The sequence below is a fragment of the Hydra vulgaris genome, chromosome 14 (assembly GCF_038396675.1).
Source record: "Hydra vulgaris chromosome 14, alternate assembly HydraT2T_AEP".
Classification (NCBI taxonomy): Eukaryota; Metazoa; Cnidaria; class Hydrozoa; order Anthoathecata; family Hydridae; genus Hydra; species Hydra vulgaris.
This window is the reverse complement of record NC_088933.1, coordinates 3,104,396-3,126,220: the sequence shown is the minus strand read 5'-3', so window position 1 is coordinate 3,126,220 and position 21,825 is coordinate 3,104,396. Positions and strand designations below refer to the sequence as shown.

The 21,825-nt window shown below is 28.4% G+C and overlaps 1 protein-coding gene across 1 annotated transcript in view; it reads left to right on the top strand.

Moving 5' to 3' along the window:
* LOC124806009 (uncharacterized) overlaps positions 1–21,617 on the top strand; it is a 32,592-nt gene extending 10,975 nt beyond the window's left edge. The window contains exons 2-3 of the mRNA XM_065818546.1: positions 10,940–12,247; positions 20,185–21,617. Coding sequence (XP_065674618.1) covers positions 10,940–12,247; positions 20,185–21,101 — 2,225 coding nt within the window. The 3' untranslated portion in view covers positions 21,102–21,617. The remainder of the gene's footprint in view (positions 1–10,939; positions 12,248–20,184) is intronic.
* Positions 21,618–21,825: the final 208 nt, after the last annotated feature.

The window sequence follows — 21,825 nt, the reverse complement described above, 5'->3', positions numbered from 1 at the left end:
AAATCACAATTTTTCAAAACCATTTTGTTCCAAAGAAAAGCTCTAAATGCGATACATGACTTTCCAAAATTAGTTAGAGAAAAAGATTGCTGAACTAGATTATTATTTCTTAAGTTATATTTATTTGTTTCTTTCAAGGTATATAAGTTATGAAAAGAAATAGGAGATGTGTTAGCTTTACATTTATACATAAAACAAAGTATATTAAAAATATTCAGTTGATAAATATTAAGAATTTTCATTTGAAATAAAAGTGGCATGAGTAAGTCGATCTTTATAATTGATAAGACGAGCAATATGCTTCTGCTGACGATAAAGAGGTTGCAGTTTAGACTTGTTGCTATTACCCCAGGCAATGTTTGCATAATTTATATGGCAATGGATTAAAGAGAAATATAATTGTGTTAAACTGTGTTTATTTAAAAAATTTCTAGCTTTATACATAACTCATATATTTTGAGCAATTTTTTAGGACAATAAATCAATGTGATATTTCCAACTAAGGTTTTCAGCAATATAGATACCTATAAAGTTAGTAGTTATTTCTCTTTTAATTTGAACTTTGTCAATAAAAAGTAAAGGCATGACAGGAGGCAATAACTTTTTTTTTGAAGTTTGATGAAAAAGTGTCTAATTTGTTTTCGCAACATCGGGTGACAACTTATTTTTTTTAAACCAGTAAGAAATTTTTGTTAATTCAAGGTTCATATTTTGGAATAATTTCGTTATGTTATTATGAGAAAAAAAGAGATTAGTATCATCAGCAAACATCACCGTCATTAAATTCGAGGCTTCAGGGAGATCATTAATGTAAATTAAAATGAGGAGGGGTCCTAGTATAGAACCCTGAGGGACCCCACATGTTATACCTAGTAAATTGGAACGAATATTTGTATTACTATAAACAAACTGTTTACCCCAGGGGACACAGTACGTTTTTAAAACGTTCTTTGGACGTTTTTATTAGATTTAAACCTTATAAAAACGTCTAAATAACGTTTTAAAAACGTTTTAAAAACGTACTGTGCCCTCTGGGACGGTTGTTTAAATAACTTTTAAGTATCATTAAAATATTTCCTTTAATTCCGTAAAACTCAATTTTTTTAATAGAACTTTGTGGTCAATCGTATCAAAAATTTAGATAGATCAATGAAAATGCCTAACGTATATTACGATTTTTCAAAAGATTCAGAAATATTGCGGGTAATTCGTAGTATAGGGTGTTTGGTTGAATTATTTTTTTTAGACCCGTATTGATTTTGATACAGTATATTATTTAAAGATAAATGGTTAAAAATTACATCGTATAATTTTCTTTCAAAAGTTTAAGAAAAAACAGCCTCTTAGAATCTGGTATAATCACAACTGACATAAAAGATCATTTCCAAATATTCTTAATTACAAATAATATAATTGATAATCATTTTGCCTCAAAATCTACAATCCAAACGCGAAAGATCAATGAAAACACCTTGTTGTATATTCGAAATCTCTTATCAGAAAAAATTGATTGGAATCTTATATTACAATCACAAGATGCAAATAAGGCGTATGAACTTTTTTTGCGCACTTTTGTAAATACTATGATTTGCCATTTCCAATAAAAAAATAGTTATAAATTCTAACTCACTTTTGAACCCGTGGATGACCAAAGGTTTACTTAAATTATCTAAGGGGAAACAAAAACTTTATGAAAAATATTTAAAACATAAATCATATAAAAATGAAATAAATTACAAAAATTATAAAAACTTGTTTGAAAAAACAAAGAAATACTCAAAAAAAGTTTATTATGCTAAGATGTTAGAAAAAACCCGAGGAAACACACAAAAAACTTGGAATATGATGAAGCAGATAATTGGTAAAAATAATTGTGCGAACAATCATTCGCTGTGAAAACTCTTAATTGATGGGAAATTGATCAGTAATAAGGAAACCATAGTTGAGAAGCTCAAAGACTATTTCCTTGAAGTTGACCCAAAGTTAGCTGATAAAATTCCAAAAAACACCACAAATTTCGAATCCCATATAAAACCAACCAGTATATCTATGATAGAAGTTAATTTAGATTTAAGTGAGGTAGGTAATGCGTTCAATAGTCTAAAAAAATAATAAATCTGTTGGCATTGATCAAATTAGCGTGAACGTAGTTAAAGCAATCTTCGATATCATTAAACCATCACTGTTTCATATTTTTAACCTTTCAATAAAATGCGGTATTGTATCGGAGAAATTAAAAATTGCTAAAATATCACCTATTTTTAAAACTGGCGGTGACACAATTATGTCAAATTATAGACCTATTATAGAACGTATTATGCATGATAGACTTAATAACTATCTAACCAAAAACAGAATACTGAATAATAAACAACTTGGATTCAAAAAAAAAACATTCAACGGATCATGCAGTAATCGAATTAATATATATCCGTTTTTATTGATCTGTCAAGAGCATTTGACACAGTTCACCGTGACATACTTATAAAAAAATTAGAACTCTATGGTGTATTAAACACAAACCTACTCTGGTTTAAAAATTACCTGTCAAACAGAAAATAATACATAGTGTATAAAGAAAATGAAACAGGAAACAAAATTTTAACTTGTGGAGTTCCCCAGGGATCCATCTTAGTACCACTGCTATTTTTTCTGTACATCAACGATTTATATTTAACTTCCGAAACTTTAAATCTTATTTTGTTTGCTGACGAGTCTAATCTTTTTTACTCAAATAAAAGCTTCATTGTAAACGGGGCTCGGCGATAAGACAGTACATGCCTTTTTCTTGCTCCGGCCATTTATTATTTATGTAAACAATTTTTCTCATTGTATCATAGTATTATATAGTATTACGGCAAAAAATAAATAAATAAATAAAAAAATTAAAATCGAAAAAAGATGTACCTTTAAAAAAAGATAAGTGCTGGGGAAAATCTCTGGAGTTTCTACCAGCGTTTGCCAGACGTGATTTTGATAACCATAAGAGCAAATGTGAAAACCATATGAGCAAATGTGATAAAATAAAAGGAAAAAATATTAAAAAAACTTTATGAAGAGAACTAAAATTTGAACAAGAACGCTATTATTCTGTAGACAGATTATTCACAGCACAAAGGCTAAAATACTTTATTTTCAAATGTACATGTCGAGCAAGCATGAAAAATAAAAATTAGAAAAATGCAACTTTACATAAATTGCAAAAGTAGTCAAGTTGATACGGCTTCTTGTTGCACTGCTGGTTTGAGAGGTTATTGTAATAGCACTATTGTAATAAAACTAATACTGTTGAAATTAGTAAAATACTCTTTAAATTCTTTTTAGCATAACAGTTAAAAAAAAATAATCAATAAATTGGCTTTGTGCTTATTGTTTCAGATAAAATTGATTCAAAAAAGACAAAATTTGGCATGCAGTGTTTAGGATCCCCACTTTCATACCAATTTTTACCAGTTGAACGAAATTTTATTGTTTTAGTAACTTGTTGTATATATCTGATACATGGTTTGTATATACCTGATACATGGTTTGTATATACCTGATTCATGATTTGTATATACCTGATATATGGTTTGTATATACCTGATGCATGGTTTGTATATACCTGATTCATGATTTGTATATACCTGATACATGGTTTGTATATACCTGATACATGGTTTTTTCTTCTAAAAGAAAATGAGTTTATGAAAAAAAATAATTGTTTTACAAGACGAAAGTATATAATTACAAAAAATTTATATTGTAAATAATTCCTATTGTAAATATTAGTTTTTATAAATGTTGTTTTTTAGATGTTATAGATAAGTTAGAGCATTTTAATAAAAAATATCTTTTGTCATGCTATGTCTCTCAATAATAAATATTATATATTATACTTCATATATTTTTTACTGTTTATAAAAGGGTTCATAAACTCATTAGTAGCTTACAGTCCAGATATGAAAAGTAGATCCATATAAAACTAGGGGTATTTCATTTCGTATTTGCTTGTTTTACTTATTTTAATCTTTGTGTAACACGTTTTTCGTTAATTCCTAAAGCTGCTGTTGTTTAACTTTTTACAACTTCTTTATGTGATAGCTGATCTCTTTCATTTAAAAAGGTTGGAATATTAAGTGTTACATCAAAAACTTAAGAAGATCATCTATTAAAAAAAGTAAAATCAGCCTTTACAAAATCTCCACTCTCCCATAGCTCTCTTTTCATAAGTTCCAATTGCATCACAAGTTAAGTATCAGAAATAGAACAAAAAAATAGTTCACTAATAAATGTTATTGCACCAGAAGAAGCGATTTAAACTAATCCTTTAAAGGTAACATAATGCTTAAATTTGTTTCCAGGTAATGATTAAAATTGCATTGTAAAGTAAACTCTAAGCAACCTTGTTTTTATAGCTAATGAAAAGACGAAAAAAATTTAAACCTTGGTCAAATGCACCAGAAGGAGCAATAACATTTAAACCTCGGTCATACGGACCAGAAGGAGCAATAACATTTAAACCTTGGTCATATCAAAACTCTTTATTCTCTAATTGATTTCAAAACTAAACCATGTATCTAGGCTTCTTTCCCAATGTGTTAGTAGATGTATGAACATTTAATAACGTCAATCCAAAAGTAAGTCAATTTATTCACATTTAATTATGTCAATCCTATTGGTCAATCAATGTATGCACGTTAGGGTGGATCATATTGTAGCAAAAGTCAAAATCCAGTAAAACAGTGACTTGCAATCTTCGTCATTAACATCAAAATGACTGATTTTAAAGCTTGATTTTAATCCTATGTGCAAAAAGGTTAGGTTGAATTTGATTTTTTCATTTGTTTCATACTTTTTATGGAAAATTGTATTCGGTAATTAATTTGATAGCAAAAAAAAAACAAAAAAAAAAAATTAAAACCTGGTAGCTTCCGAAAAAAGCTTTGTTTTGCTAAAAAAAATTTAAAAATATTGTTTTATAGATACAAAATTTCAGTCTATCTAGTTATTATCTTATAGTACTTTTTTTCTTGGATTTTTCCATTTCAACTAACATTTTAATTGAAGCCATTTCAACTAACATTTTAATTGAAGCCATTTCAACTAACATTTTAATTGAAACCATTTCAACTACCTTTTAATTAACAGGAATTTTAATTCTCCTCTCATTCGCTACATCTGCCTTTGATCTTCAGATTTGCTTGAAAAATACGTAATTTTAATTAAGATAAAAACTTCTAAGCATAAACATTTGTTATTTGATCATTTTTCACAAACTCAACAAACTTTTTCTAGCTTTTTGAATCATAGTCAGAATGTATAGTAACCCATTCATTAACATCTTAATTAGAAATATCAACATTGTTAAAAAAGATCCAAGTTTTTGGGCCAATAAGGACCTAAATAAAAAATTTTTTGATCGGAATGCGGCTGAATATCTTTGGTTTAACATTGATAAGCAAGTCTCAAAACAGAAATTTTAAAACAGCTGGTCGTTTATTTAAATACAATCTGAATACCAACTAAATATCCAATGTGACTTTTTGTTAGAGCATTTCAAAAATCTTTATAGTTCTTAAAAGCTTTTGCTCTTAGAGAAAAGGCGACTTTGTTACTCAAGTAACCATGAAACACACGTAATACATATGAAAATATATCTTCTAGCATGGTATAAAAGTCAATTTCTCATAAGACGGTTTTGTCGCAACTAATGTTGCATGAAAATAAAGTTTGGACTATTTATAAAATTTTAACAAGTATGTTAAATTTCATCATTAGGAATGTAAAAAATAGATTTGGTTTTGCACGAATCTGCTTTTTAAATGTTTTTTGATATCATCAACTAATGAGGCCCAATAAATTTTTCCCCTCCGTTACCGTAACATAAATGTAACTACATCTGTGAATTATTATTACTTTTGTAACAAATTCTATTTTTGTAATGAAATATACTGGGTACTATAACTACAGCCTACATGTTAAGTATATTAGCCAAATTTAATGACATAAAAAATTTAATTTATGTGACAATGTCTGCTCCGTTACTGACATTTGCTAATTATTTATTATTTAAAAGCAAAACAGTGTAAGTTACATTTTGAATTAAAGGGAAAATCTTAGTATACAAATAAATTCAGTACATTTTCTTTTTAAAAAAGGTAATGCGTCTTTAAAAAAAGAAACTAACTCGACAAAAATCTTTTTTGGATTTAAATTGTACAAATACTGTCCGCTCCGCTACTGGATCATTACCATACATCATTAATGTGAAGAAAGTCGTGGTCGCTCACAACATCATTTGCTTCAATCAACAAGATATTCAAATTTTCATCGAAATTAACCATATCAATGATATTGTTGCTTAAATGTTGAAATTGGTAATCATTGACATTCATTGCATTGGCCGAAGTAATACTTTCATCACTGTTAAAATTCTGCAACATTAAAAAGAAATTCACGAAAGTACTTAAAATAAATTTAATTATTATAGAAACAAATAAATTAGCAAAATAATAAAATACACAAATATTTTTTTACCGTGCTAGCGTTTTTGGAAAACATATATCGCTTTAAACTTTAAACTGTAACCCTATTACAGAAGCAACTTAAATCTCGATACAAAACATTAAATTTTCTGTCTGTGTGGAGCTGATGCAATTTCATAGTGCCTGTAATAGCATTTAATGTTTTGGAACATTTTGAGTCAAAAGAAGTAATTTTGGATCCCTCAATATAGTAAAACTTTATTAATGAATGTCCATTGTTAAGAAAATTATATAAATTTTCCGCACCTGGAAAGTCACAACCCATATTAAGCAATTGATCTACCTGACGTTTCACAGATCCTCCTATCGCATCTGAGGCTCCCTTGCCATGCCCACTTTCAAAAAAATTCCAACTGGCTAAATTAAATTTTAATTCGTATATCAATGTAGAGAATAAGAAGAAGTTTTGCTTACTCCTATATTGTGTGGTTGGTCCATCAGAAAAAAAATAAAGAGCTGTAATTTGTGGGTTATCTATCTTGAGTTCAATTAGCAAATGTGCCTATATAGAAGAAGGATCGTGCCTCAAAGAGTCCGATATAGTTGTAAATGACTGATGTCTATCCTTTTATAAATTACTCCTGTATGCAATGTAGCTTGTTTTTTACTTGCTCCAAAATGTGAAGATTGAATTGCAGCAAAATTCTTGCACACATAGTTCTCAGAAAAAAGCTTCGTTCACATTTACTGTTTCTTTTGATTGTTTGTACATTCTGAACTGGTGTCTTATTATAAAAACATGCTTGCATAGCTCGTTTCGAATTGATTCACAGAATTTTAATTTAAGATCTTTAAGTGTTCCACGCTTCACACTTTTCCTGATAACATTTGTTGTTTTCTTTTCTCCCATCTTTTCATATTCCTGTTTTTCTTTTTTCCACTGGAACCAAACTATAATACTTTCATCTTTTAGCAATCCTTATGCTTGAAATTGAACACGAGACTTAAAACAAATGTTACATTCTCTGAACATGCATTCTCTTCTATCAGTACTACAACAAAGTTGTTTCACTACTTCTTCAATATTTTTTTCTTTCAAAACACGTAGGTTAATAAGTTTATCACAAAGTAATTGTATGTTCTTGTGTTTTTTGCACAGACATTATCTCTATCTTTAGCTGACGGACAAAAAATTGGCGATAACGAGTAAACGTTGTATATGAAATGTTGTTTCTCGTATATTCCGCGCTAAATTTTTCATAAAGGTTTATTAATGAATCGAGTCGTAGTCGCTTTTGTTTTTTATCTTTATTTTTTGTTACAGTCTGTTTCTTTCCAGTTGTTACTCTGATAACGATGTTTAAATCTTTCTTTTTGCAGCTCTAAATTTTGCTTTCTGAAGGCGCCAAAAACGACGAACAATTCGTTTTTTTCTTTCTGATAATTCTGATATCACTTTAACCTTCTTCTGCTCGCGCCGCATAAGCCAATGTTTGCGTTCTTTTTCACGAAATAAGCCTGCATTTTTTTCTAATTGTCTGTCCCGAAACTCTTTCTGAATTTCAGCACGAGATTTCTTTGAAGTTTTCATGTTATATGCCTAAATGTTTTTCTTTTGGAAAAATAGTATAATAATTGTAATTGTTAATACACCAAAAGTTTACTTATTATTTATTTATTATTATTAAAATATATTTCAAGATTTACATTTATTTTAAAAGCCAAACGTATTAGAGTCAAATGTAAATAAAAACCAAACAATAAATGAAATCCTAATACTAAAATACTTACAAACTACTCTTACAATAACTTGAAAGTAAAAGAACGCAGCGTACGTATGGTAATCATATTTAACGCTGCGAGGTAAGCGTGTTTTATCACTGCAGTAAGTCCCTAATGGTTGACGTGTTTATTTAATGCAGAAAATAGCTTAGTTTAAAGCTTTTGATTTTTTTTATCTTCGTGATGTCAGCTCCGTTATGTTGTTGTCAACTCCGTTATTAAGAGGAAATCACGGAGTTGAAAGTAACGGAGTAGACATAATTATACATAATCAATAATATCTCATTATTACTTATTGGAAAACATCTTTAAAATCTTTTATTGCTATATTGTCCAAAAGATTTAAAGAGTACTAAAACACGCCATATAAAAATTTGTAATTTCACGGAATAAAAAAGCGTAACGGAGTAGACTTCAAATAAGAATATCATTTTTAAAATAAGGTAATTAGGCTCTTATTTTTATATAAATAATGCTTGCAGCACGATATAACTTTAAATATTAATAAATTCCATAGAACTGGACTTTTTTTCATTATTTTAATTAGTAAATAAGTAAAAACTACAAACCTGTGACTATTTTAGAATATAATAACGGAGTGGACAAAAAATGTGGGGACAGCAAGTTTTTGACAAGAGCTACAACAGGATAAGGTGTAAATTAATACATGTATTAAAATACCATATATTAGCATGTCTAAAGCACCAAATTATGTCCCCGATTGGCCTTAATACAAAAGAAAAAAATTATTGAGTATAACAGTATCGTCCGAAATGCAGGACATCTGCAGAGTGGACATTTTTGATTAACAATTGTGCACACAAAATTTTAAATTTTAGTTGGAAATATCCGATAAAATGCTAGTTTATATTAACGATAAGTATTACTACCCACGGTGCTATTTTTTATGCTACTTGTACAAGAATTGCGTTTTCATAGTTGAAGGACAAAATTTCAGTAACGGAGTTGATGGAATGAGAAAATGACTCATAACTTTTTTGCTTCATTGACTACTAGTATCTTGTGTCACCTTAGTCATCTGATTGGTCAAATTATATAATTTGACAACTCAGCGCTTGAATTTTTTACGGTTTTGGAGCATCTGCAGTATTGACATTTAATGTCAGTCTTTCATTTGAAACAGAGAGTGTTTTTCTGCTCACAAACTTGTTTTACAAGTTTAATTTGAATTGGCAACATTATTGTTAACATTTAAAAGTTGAGTATCTATGGGCAACATTGTTATTAACATTTAAAAGTTTAGTATCTATAGGCAACATTAGTATTGATGGGAAACATTAGTATTGATGGCAACAGTATCGATAAGCAACACTAATCTCTTGCTTTTAAACATTCAGTCGTAAACTTTAAAAGAACTTCGAGGTTTTATTCTGTCTACAAAAAGGAGCCTTGATGCAGTAGTTAGAGTTCTGACACAGAACCAAGAGGTTCAAAATTTGATGCCGTCTCTAGCCTAATAGGCGAGTTTGGTTATGAAGGAACCGTTAAATTCCTGGAGCTGCTCCAAGGCGTACCTTGATATGACCGTTAGATTTTCTTGGAGCACTTAAATAACTGGAAAAAAAAAAATCAGAAATGAGCATTTGAATCATATTTTAGGAACCAAGTATTTAGATGATCTTTACTTTCAGGTATAATCTCAGTTTCTACTGTGACACATATAATTTTACCTGAGGTTTGTCACTCTTTTTTTTCCCTTTTTGTTTTTCATGCTAGTCTTGCAAGCTTCGTTTGATAAAAAAGTTTCTAAAGTTCAGGTGTTTTATTATTCCTTTAAAAAAGTTTAATTCTAAAGTTCAGGTGTTTTATTATTCCTTTAAAAAAGTTTAATTCTAAAGTTCAGGTGTTTTATTATTCCTTTAAAAAAGTTTGATTCTAAAGTTCAGGTGTTTTATTATTCCTTTAAAAAAGTTTAATTCTAAAGTTCAGGTGTTTTATTATTCCTTTAAAAAAGTTTGATTCTAAAGTTCAGGTGTTTTATTATTCCTTTAAAAAAGTTTAATTCTAAAGTTCAGATGTTTTATTATTCCTTTAAAAAAGTTTGATTCTAAAGTTCAGGTGTTTTATTATTCCTTTAAAAAAGTTTAATTCTAAAGTTCAGGTGTTTTATTATTCCTTTAAAAAAGTTTAATTCTAAAGTTCAGGTGTTTTATTATTCCTTTAAAAAAGTTTAATTCTAAAGTTCAGGTGTTTTATTATTCCTTTAAAAAAGTTTGATTCTAAAGTTCAGGTGTTTTATTATTCCTTTAAAAAAGTTTGATTCTAAAGTTCAGGTGTTTTATTATTCCTTTAAAAAAGTTTGATTCTAAAGTTCAGGTGTTTTATTATTCCTTTAAAAAGTTTGATTCTAAAGTTCAGATGTTTTATTATTCCTTTAAAAAAGTTTGATTCTAAAGTTCAGGTGTTTTATTATTCCTTTAAATACTTAACAACGTCAACTTGTTCTCTTATATTTACTTATAAGCAGATAAATATTAAATTAATTAAAACAAATTTAAATGCTTCACATCATATTTAATATTTAATTTATTTTATAATAAAAGTACGCGAATCAAAATATAAAAGTATACAAATGATCCAGAGAGTTCCATGTTACAACAACTCAAAGTTGTTGTAACATGGTTTTTCTGTCAACTTTCTTTGGTTATACTCATTAAATTTTTTTATAGATGAAATCTACAAGTTGAAACTACATTATATTATGGCCTATGGTAATGCTTATGCACAAAGTGATTTAAACTCATTTAAAAAAAACACTGTTAACCTTTCCACAGACCATTTTGATCTGGTCAAAGTAGATACAACGTATCTTCAAAACGTTAAAGATGATTTTAATGAATGGACAGATCATATAGAAAAACAAAAAATTTATAAAAAAATATTTTTTGAAGAAGTGTTTTCACAAGACTTGCCATGTCTTTTGATTTCTGGTATTGCTGGGATTGGAAAGACATACTTTCTTAAGAAGTGCCTTTTGCTTTGGGCCCATGGGCTACTTTGGAAAAATGTTGATTTGGTTTTTTACTTTGATTTAAAAAAACTTAGCAATTTAAATGCTATTTCAAGTTTAAATGAACTTATTAGAAAATTTTACGGAAATATATTAAAAGGATTTGAAATTTCTCAACAGTCAATTACGCTGGTAATTGATGGATTAGATAACTTTACACAACTTGATAACTTAATTTATCAAAAGTTAGACGATATACCTCTGATAAATACATTGAAGCATGCTTTTAATTCTAAAGAGATTAAGTGCGTTCTTGCAGGAAGAGTTCAAACCGCTATTGCTTATTGGAGTGCATATAAAGAAAACGACAACATTACAAATATTCAAATTATGGGTTTGAATAACCAAGGAATGACGTTTTATTTTGAAGATAATTTATTAAGTTCTACTCTTAAAAATCAACTGAATAATATTTCATCCTTATCAATTGAAGGAAAATTAATACTTTCTGTTCCTCTATACCTAAAAGCAATATGCAAAACAATTTTAAACATGGGTATTTTTTCTGTAAATACAATTACAGAGTTACTTGGATTAGTCTTCTATTACTTTATACAAAAAAAATACAAAAACAAAAACAGTTCATTGCATGAACTTATGCATATTGAAACACCATTTATATGTGCTATATGCGACGTTGCTTTTAATTTATTCGAGCAAGGAAACTCTTTTGTTTGGCAATTTACCGCTAACGACAATTTAAAAGAGGATTCTTATTTTATTAAAAAATGTAACATCAATCAACAATTTGAATTCCATCATTACGCGATGCTAAAATTTTGTGCTTCTATACATTTGTATATGTTTGAAAGTCTTCAAAAAGCTCATTCCAACGAAAGATTGCTAGCGTGTTTACCGATTATTACAGGACTAACTTACGGTAGAGAAAAAAATATGTTAAGTTTAATCAGTAACATAAAGAAGACAAGAGAAAACAACGACAGTCTTTTACTTACACAAATATTAGGTAAGTTATGAGAATTAATTTTTATTTTTTATTTATACGTAGTCTGAAGCATAATTAACTACTGTTTTTTCTTTTTTATTGTTTAGTACAGAGTTGATAATGCCGCCCGGCGGCAAAGTAACTTTCTTCCAAAAGGCCAACTTTTTAGGGAAGCGAAGGCTGTAGGCGACGGCCTCCCAATCAGTTTTTAGCAGCAAAATGTTCTTTCTTCCACCTCCAGCGGCTTCCGCCTTTCTCTCGGCGACCGCAGCCAGAGTTCTTTTTTGGAGACAAAATGTTTTGGAGGCCGACGCCAATAGGGTGGCGGAAGCCAACGGTGGCCACTTCCAGCAGAAATTTTGGAGGCAAAAGCATTTGGAGGCCGCCTCCAATAGCTTTTGTCTCCCAGCTGGCTGCGGCCGCCAAATTGGAGGCGAAAATATTTGCCTCTCGCCGGCGGATGTAATGAAAAATAATTGCACGTTTGCTTTTAAGTAAACGAGCAACTAAATATTAATTAGGAGCAAACGTTAAATATTTGACATCAAGTTGTATTTTATATGGTTGCTTGCAAAAATTTTGAGTATTTAAAAAAGTTCTTATTTTTTTCTTTTTAATTATACATTAAGTAAAATAAATTAGTAGTTTTATTATTCAGAACAAAAGTTAAAAGCCGGTAATGTTACTTCTATGCCATTGAAGAATAAATCGTTTTGTCAAAAAAAAAAAAAAGTTATAATATGTAATTAAATTTACTGATTTCGCTCAAAGTTTTTTAAGATCAAGTCGACATGTTAAAACTTTTATTTATTTTATCATTTACCATAACGTTGAACTTTTATTAATAATTGGATATTGTAAAAGTTATTGAAAAATATCTGCTAATGTTTATTAAAAATTTGCGACCATGCTGTATAATAAAGCTAAATAGTTTTGCCAAAAAAACAAACAAAAAAAACAACAACAACAGCGAAAAAAAAAAAATTATTAACTTTTAATTGATTCTATACTTTTAAAACATTTAAAAATATAGACTCATCTACTTTTACGCGTTTTAAAACTCTAAAGCGAATAAAGGTTAAAAAATTTAAAATGTTTGAAACGTTTGAAAGTTTAAAAAAGTAGAACTGAAAATTGAATTTAAAAAGATTTAAAATATTTAAATTGAGTTTATTAAATATTTTAACTGCATCAGCAATGTTTCTTGTTCTACGTTCAAAACTATAAAATGTCCGCGAGTATTATTTGCATATTTGCTCGTTCGAATTTTTTTTTATTAATTATTTAAACAGTCAATAACTCATATAAGACAAAACTTTTTAAAATACTTAACATTTGTTCTCAGTTAGTATTTTAATTGCTCGTTAACTTGAAGGCAAACGTGTAATTATTTTTCATTACATCCGCCGGAGGAAGGCAAATAATTCCACCACCAATTTGGCGGCCGCAGCCAGCTGGGAGGCAGAAGCTATTGGAGGCGGTCTCCAAATGGTTTTGCCTTCAGAATTTCTTCTGGAGTTGGCCACCATTGGCTTCTGCCTCCCGATTAGCGTCGGCCTCCAAAACATTTTGCCTCCAAAAAAAAACTCTGGCTGCGGCCGCCAATAGAAAGGCGGAAGCAACTGGAGGCGGAATAAAGAACATTTTACTGCTAAAAATTAATTGGGAGGCAGCCGCCGTCTGCTGCGGAAAAAAAGTGGAGGCGAGAAGATTTACGCCGTTTATCAATACTGGTTTGGTATAAATGTATTGTAAAATGGTTTTTAGTTCCATATCTAGATTTAAGTTTAGTACATCAAAACAAATAACAAAAACAGTTTAAATAAATAAAACAGTTTAAATAAATCTAAAAAAAACTTTGCTATTGCCTTCGTATTGCCTAAATATAGAGTGGCTAAGTCTATAAATTTTGCATGGCACATGCTATTAGTAATGTTAATGCAATATTTTCTCGAACCTAAAATATTGCTTGTTGGTTTTTTTGATAGATTTATGTATGCAACCTAATATTTTCAATGCATACTGATACACATGGCTAGAGTTTCTGAAAAAGCAGCAATAACACAGTAGTTAGAGCGCTTGTTTTAGAAGCAAGAGATCCAGGATTCGAAGCAAAGAGATCCAAGGTTGGCGCTACCGGTTTAGAAGGAGGCATGAACTTCCTAGTTAGCAACTCTTTCAACGGTGCTCTGTGACAAGACCTTAGGTCTACTAGGGACACCTAAAAAAAAAGAATTAAAAACAAAAAAAAAACTCACCTGATAAATCAACTGACCAATAGTCTCTAAGAAAATTTGTTTCGACCTTATTATAAACCCAATTTTCGACCTTATTATAAACCCAAAAATTATTATGAGTAATTTAAATATTGAACCCAACTACCCACCACATATATTAAAGTACATTGTTTGTTATTACGACTGTCTAATGATCTTGTTTTGATTGATCAATTAATATATGAAATCTTAATTTAGTCGATTGACAGACGATCACATTGTGAAAATATTTTTAAACTTACATTTGCTCTACAACAAAGATGCTTTTAATTAAACAAAGATGCTTTTAAATTAGTATTCTCATTTCAAAAAAAAGTTGTTTGGAGTCGAAAAACGATCAGCATAGTTAGTTACACATATTGCCTGTTTCTGACGGCGAAAGAGAGATGGTAACTTACTTTTTTCAGTACTTGCCCAGTCAACATTTGCGTAGTTTATATAGCTATGAATGAATGCATAGTAAAGATGGGATAAAACTCTTTTAGTTATATAGATTCTGGCTTTATAAAGAACTTCTATCTTTTTGGAAACTTTTGTACCAACATATTCAATATGCTGCTTTCATGTGATGTTCTCATAAAATAGTACATCTAAAACATTTTTTGACGCAATCTCTTTTTATTTCAAATCGGTCAATAAAAATATCAAGTAGACCTGAGGTAAATAACGTTTTTTAGTTATTGAAAGAAAAAGAACCCATTTTGTCTTATTGATATTTAGGGTAATTTTATTACATTTGAACCAGATAGACATATTTTCGAGTTCTTCAATCATAATAGTAAAGAGTTTATTATTATTAATATTAGATAAAAAATAAATTAGTATAGTAAATAAAAAATAAATTAGTATCATCTGCAAACATAATAATTAAAATATTAAAAGCTTTATGCAAATTATTAATGTAGATTAAAAAAAAGAAATTGGCCCAAAAATCGATTTTTGCGTAACACCATATGAAATATTTAAAACATTTTATCGATTAGGATCTCTACAAGAAGCGGATTGTTTTCGGTTTGTTAAATAACTTTTAAATTATTTTATAATTTCGTTATTCACTCTACTATATTTAAGTTTATAAATCAAAATGCCATGGTTTTCTGTTTCGAACGCTTTAATAGATTTAAAAAAAACTTATGTGAATTGTGAATTTTTGAAAGAGTTAGAGATTTCACGGAAGAATTGAATGATTGCATGCTCAGTTTAACTATATCTTTTAAAAACAAACTAATTTATATATGAAAATATTTTATCCTCAAATAAAGTTAAGTAAATAATCTACTGCACGTAATTTTTCTGAGTTTTTTTTAAAATGTTGATAAAATAGAAAAAGGTCGGTAGTTACATATATTATTTCTGTCTCCTTCTTTGTAGGTTGGGATAATTTTGACTATTTTTAAATGATTAAGAAAAACTTCTTGATGTATTGATGCTTTGAAAGCTTTAAACAGAATATCTTTTAACTGTTCAAAGGATTTTAAGACTATGTTTGCATTTATTTCATCAGCTCCGGGGGCTTTGTTTTTTTAATAAACTTAAATATTATATTATAAATGAAAAATTATAAAAATTTTAAAGAAGGATTACGACTCAAAATTTATTGAAAATGAAAAAAGAAATCAAAAAGAACGGCTCAAAAAGAAAGACACTTGAAACTTCTTAAATGATATACTTCTCAAAAGATAAATCATTGGAGCAAATGCAATCATCCATCGGTGTTAAGATGCTATTGAACACTACTTGGGTATTAGGAATTTTATTTGCCAGTTTGGAGCCGATGTCAATGAACAATTTGTTGAACTCATTAACTATTAATCTAGGTTCAAAAACATCTTTTATATCCTCTCAAATTGCCTGCGGTAGGGAACCTGAGCAAGTTTTTTGTTTTCCACCAATTTCTCTTAACATTTTCTCAGCACGTTTAGAGTCTTTCTTTTTGAGTCGTTCTTTTTGTTTTCTTTTTTCATTTTCAATAAATTTTGAGTAGTAATTCTTCTTTAAGTTTTTATAATTTTTCATTTATAATATAATATAATAATAATTTAATGCTGTCGCTAATTGAACACCATCAAGGGTTCCACACTTTGTCAGGCTTTTCATGTTTTAATGGAAGTTTTCTTTAATATGTTTTAATTTGTTCAGATTTTCACTTTTAATTAAGTCTATCATAAATGTTTTTGATTTCGTTCAAAGATTTTGCGTTGACAGCTTCTTTTGACAATGAATTCTATAACGATGCAACTCAATTTTTTATTTTAAATTTTATTTAGGTGCCCCAAAAAGTCCTTACGGTCAAAGAGCACCGCGGATGAGCATTTAGTTGGAAGTTCATGACTCCTTCCTAACCTATGTGCCAGAGGTGGGGTTTGAACCACGGATCCTTTGCTTCTGAGACAAGTGCGCTACCACTGCGCCACGGCTGCTCAATATTTGTTAAGAATTTATGTCGAACTCCACTAATAATATTTTCTCTGTCATATCTAAACTCGTGACCTCTGATATTTAAATTTTTAAACAACGGTGGATTGATAAGCTTAACTTAATATATTCCTTTAAATATTTTAAACATTTGTATCATATCTTCTCTTCGTACTCTCTTCTCCAGAGTTGTTAAATTAAGTTTAGCAAGACAATCTTCATACGTAAGTTTGTAGATTGGGAGGTATTTTAGTTGTCCGTCTTTGCACTTTTTCTAGAATATTATTATCTCCTTTATATTTAAAGACCAAACTGGTGCAGCAAATTCAATATTGTCACAAATATGTCGTACAAATACTTCGTATAGTAGCTTTAGAAAGTATTTTTTAAATTTGATCCAAGATTAAGTTTGCTTTTGACGAGGATGTTATAATCTATTGTTTCCACTTATGATCATTCGTAAATTTTACTCCTTTATCAAATCAGCTGGAAAATTTTATTTGTATTTTCAACTGTTTTCATCTAAAGTGAAAAAGTAATTGTTTTCAAATAAAGTTAGTGTAAAGTTTTTTTGTATTTCATGTAAACAACTTTCATTTCAAGGTTTGCTATTAGGTAATTTATATAAAAGTTTTAAATGATTTAAATGATTTTTAAAGCCCTTTGTTATCCAAGGAGCAGTTAAACCTTTTTTGATTTATTGTTTTTTCACAGGTAGGAAAATTTGCATGAGAGACAGATTAAATGTTTCAAAAAAGTTTTATTTACGTTGTTATTAAAGTTTATACCATTTCAATAAAGCAGCAATAGTTGTTTTTTAAACTGTTTAATATTATTGGTACTTTATTTACTTATTTTATTATTAGTTTTGGTCTTAATTTTAGTATTTGAGTTGAACGATAGAAGTATTGGGAAGTGATCAGATCTGTTTTTAATATTTTTTGTATACTTTTATACAAATATATTTGTATATTACATTTTAAATTATTATATTAATTACTATACATATATAATTGTATATTACATTGTATATTACAATCACAATGTAAAGTATACATTACATTATAAATATATTATTTGTATAACTTATAACTTATAACTTTTTTTATTTTATTTCGCTGATTAAAAAATATTACAATTTTCATTTTATAATGCAAAAAATAAATAACATCATTAACAAAATTGAGTCTGACAACATTAAAAGTTTCGTAGAAGACCCAATTGCTTTAGCACACAAGTTTTACAAGAAACAAGAAATTTTAAAACACATTATTTTTTCAAAACAAATATTTGTTATAAATGTTATAGTTATGGAAATGAAAAAAACACAAAAAGAAAAAACACATCTATAAAACAGCACAAAAACTTGCTTTATTGATTAAAAAGATTAAATTCATAGTAATGAATATAATAACATTACCTAAGCATGTATAGGGGTCTTACAGCACCCTATACTTACTTAGAGTTTGAACATACTCTAAAAGGAATTTCAACCGACTGGTTCTTTTACAAAACCTCCACTCTTTTCAAATACGCGGCAGCGTGAAAAGATTCGCAGTGAAACAAAAAAGTAGTTGCGAGTTTACCTTTTTTATTTTTTATTGTACTCCAGAGTACAGCTCTAGGGCTAAAGAAGGTATTGAGAGACTTGAAGATGATCCTCATTTAGGCCGCCCTCGAACCACGTATACAGCAATATCTAAGGAGTTTGTGCCATTATTGAAGAAAACTCTCATGTATCCCATGATCTAATTGAAGCTACTTAAGCTTAAACCTATTTCAACAGTCCATGGAGATTTCAACAGTCCATGGAGATTTCAACAGTCCATGGAGAATAGTTCAATTTGATACAGAATAACTCTTAGTTGCGTAATTATTGATTTCCAAGTACGTGATTGTAATCAAAAGAATTATGAAGAAAAATTTCATGACATTCTTTTCATCTCACAATCTTTAATTTCACATCTATCATTTGCAAATGAAACTGATTTCAACGTTTTGTTTAATTCCTTGTATAAATGTATAAATTCCTTTATAATTTTTTTCTTTAGGTCAAAGGGTCTTTAGGTCTTTTTAATAAGCTTTATTTTATTTAACAACATCTCTGACTTCCTTTGATATTGACATCTTTAGGAAGAACATCTCTGGCTTCCCTGGATGATGACTTCATATGATGATATATATTACTATGATAGTGTATAATATAGTTTCGGGAATGAACATTTAGGCAGTATAAGCATACCAAAAAATTTCTAAGATGTGAGTTTCAAGTTGCTTTGTCTTTTTTTAATTAAATTTATGAAGTGATAACAGTAAGCAGTATACTATGGTTAAATTATTCACAGCAATAAACGGCTCTCATCTAATTAAAACGTATTCGGATTTTTGTTTTGTTAAAATATTATTATTATACATGAGAAAACCTGTGGTCCGAATTTTGATGTTGAAATACAAATATTTACTTTTTAATAAAGAAAAATATGTCAGCAAGAAATTTTGTTTGTTTGTTCGGAAAACAATATTTTTCGTGTAATTTTAGCATATTCAAATTGCCCGGTGTTTTATAGTGAAATTATCTAGTTTATTGTCCTATACGTGCAGTGGTTATAATCGCTTTTTGTTTAAAAACCTACTAAAAAAAATTTACTTTTTAATATTATAACAGTACTAAATATCATTTTGCAGTTTATCTGAAAAATTTGAAAAATTTTTTTTTATCGTTTAAAGGTTTAATAAAGTTGAAAGCATCACGAGTTTTTTTTTTTTTGCCTAAAAACAATGCAGTATTGATTTGTGGCTTAAATTTGATCTTTTATTGATAAGTTTTGTTAATAACGAGTCGTTATACTCCAGGCATTTCATTAATTAATGTTATTTTTTTAAATTAAATTAAATTGCTCATATTATTAGGTGGTCTGGGTAATTACATAAATACATTTGATACTTTTTAAAAACCTTTGTGTTTTTAAGAAAAAATTTTAAATGCAAAAATATCTCAGTGGATCATGAGTAATGATCTCTAAAGATTACTTATTTTCAATATTTTTGGATCCACCATAACTACTTTTTAAAATACCACAATTTTTGCCAATGGTACTTATATATATGTTAAAATAAATTACGCTAACCTACCATATTCCCATGATAATGCATATTTCCATGATAATGTGTATTTCTATGATAATGTATATTTCTATTATGATGAATTTTATAATTTAATTTATGATGAATTTTATAATTTAATTTATTCCTAATTTTAATTTTCAGAACTTCAAAATAGAAAATTATTTGTTGAATGTTTTTATGAATCTCAATTATTGTTAAACGACATTTCAAAATTACCATTGGATGTGATAACCAAATGGTACGAACAGGGTGAAGATAACAGCAAAGAAATTATGGCAGAAAATCACTTTTCAAAAAAATATACAAACTTAATTGAGCAAATAGAAAGTAACAAAGTGAAAGTACGGATTGAGAAAATCAAAGAAAAAGTTAAAAAAACCATGAATGATGCGATAATTTTGCATGAGAAAACGCACTTAGATAACGCAATGGAGTTATTTAGAGAAGCGGAACAAATGTATAAAATAACTTTTGGTAAAAAACATCCTGAGACAATTTTTGCTACCTACTGGATTGCGGTATGCTTACATGGTAAAAACCAATTCGATAACGCTGAACAAATATTTAGGAAAGTTGAAATTATGCGAACAAACGTTTTAGGAGAAAAACACGAAAGTACTCTAAATACTAAATACTGGATTGCCAGGTGCTTATACAGTAAGAAGCAGTATGATGAAGCAAAAAAGTTATTTATAGAGGTAGAAAATGTGCAACAAGCAATTTTAGGAAACAACAGTAAAGAAACACTAAATTCTAAATATTGGATTGCCATTTGCTCTTTTCAAAAAGAAAAATTTGAAGATGCAGTTAAACTATTTTTAAATCTCGAAGAATTTCAAAGAAAAATTTTGGGTGAAAAACATCTAGATACGATAAATACTAAATATTGGATTGCTAGTTGCCTATATAATATAAAACGATTTAAAGATGCATACACATTATTTCTAGAAGTAGAAAAAGTACAATCTGAGGTTCTAGGCAGAATGCACCCGGATACTGTAAACACGAAATATTGGATAAAATCTTGTGAGCAGTATGTAAAAAAATGGATGAAATAGTTTTTTATTAAATAATACTTTTTTTACTCTTTGATTATACTAAGAAACAATTTATTTATTTACTAAGAAACATTTTTAAACAAATATATTTTTTATTTTTTATAACTAAATAGACTTTCAAAAAATCACGAAGTATAAACAAAACTCTATATTGCGGGTTTAAAACTAAATATATTTATTTAAAAGAATTTTTTATGATTTTTAAAACCTTTTTAAATATTGCAGAATTTTTTTTAGCCGTTTTAGCGAAACTTGAAACAAGTTGAATAGGTATTAAGATCAGCATTGTTTGAGTCTTTAATTTAATGATTTGTTTTGAGTCTTTGATTTAATGATTTGTTTTGAGTCTTTAATTTAAATCAAATGATTTGTTTTAAGTTAATTTTTTTCTGATGGTGCACTTCTTTACTTTTTTTTTCTAAGAAACTATTTTTCTTAGGAGCTTTTGTATTAGAGAACATGCACTTTTTTAAAGAAGTTTAAATAAACATTTTAGTATCTGTAGTTTTTTAAAAACTTTTCCGTTACCGTTAAAATAAACAAGTAAACTTTCCGTTACCGTTAAAATAAACAAGTAAACTTTCCGTTACCGTTAAAATAAACAAGTAAACTTTTCGTTACCGTTAAAATAAACAAGTAAACTTTCCGTTACCGTTAAAATAGTAAACAGTATTGGATAATTTTTTGAACAAAACATATAAAATAAAATTGTTTTCTTATTTTG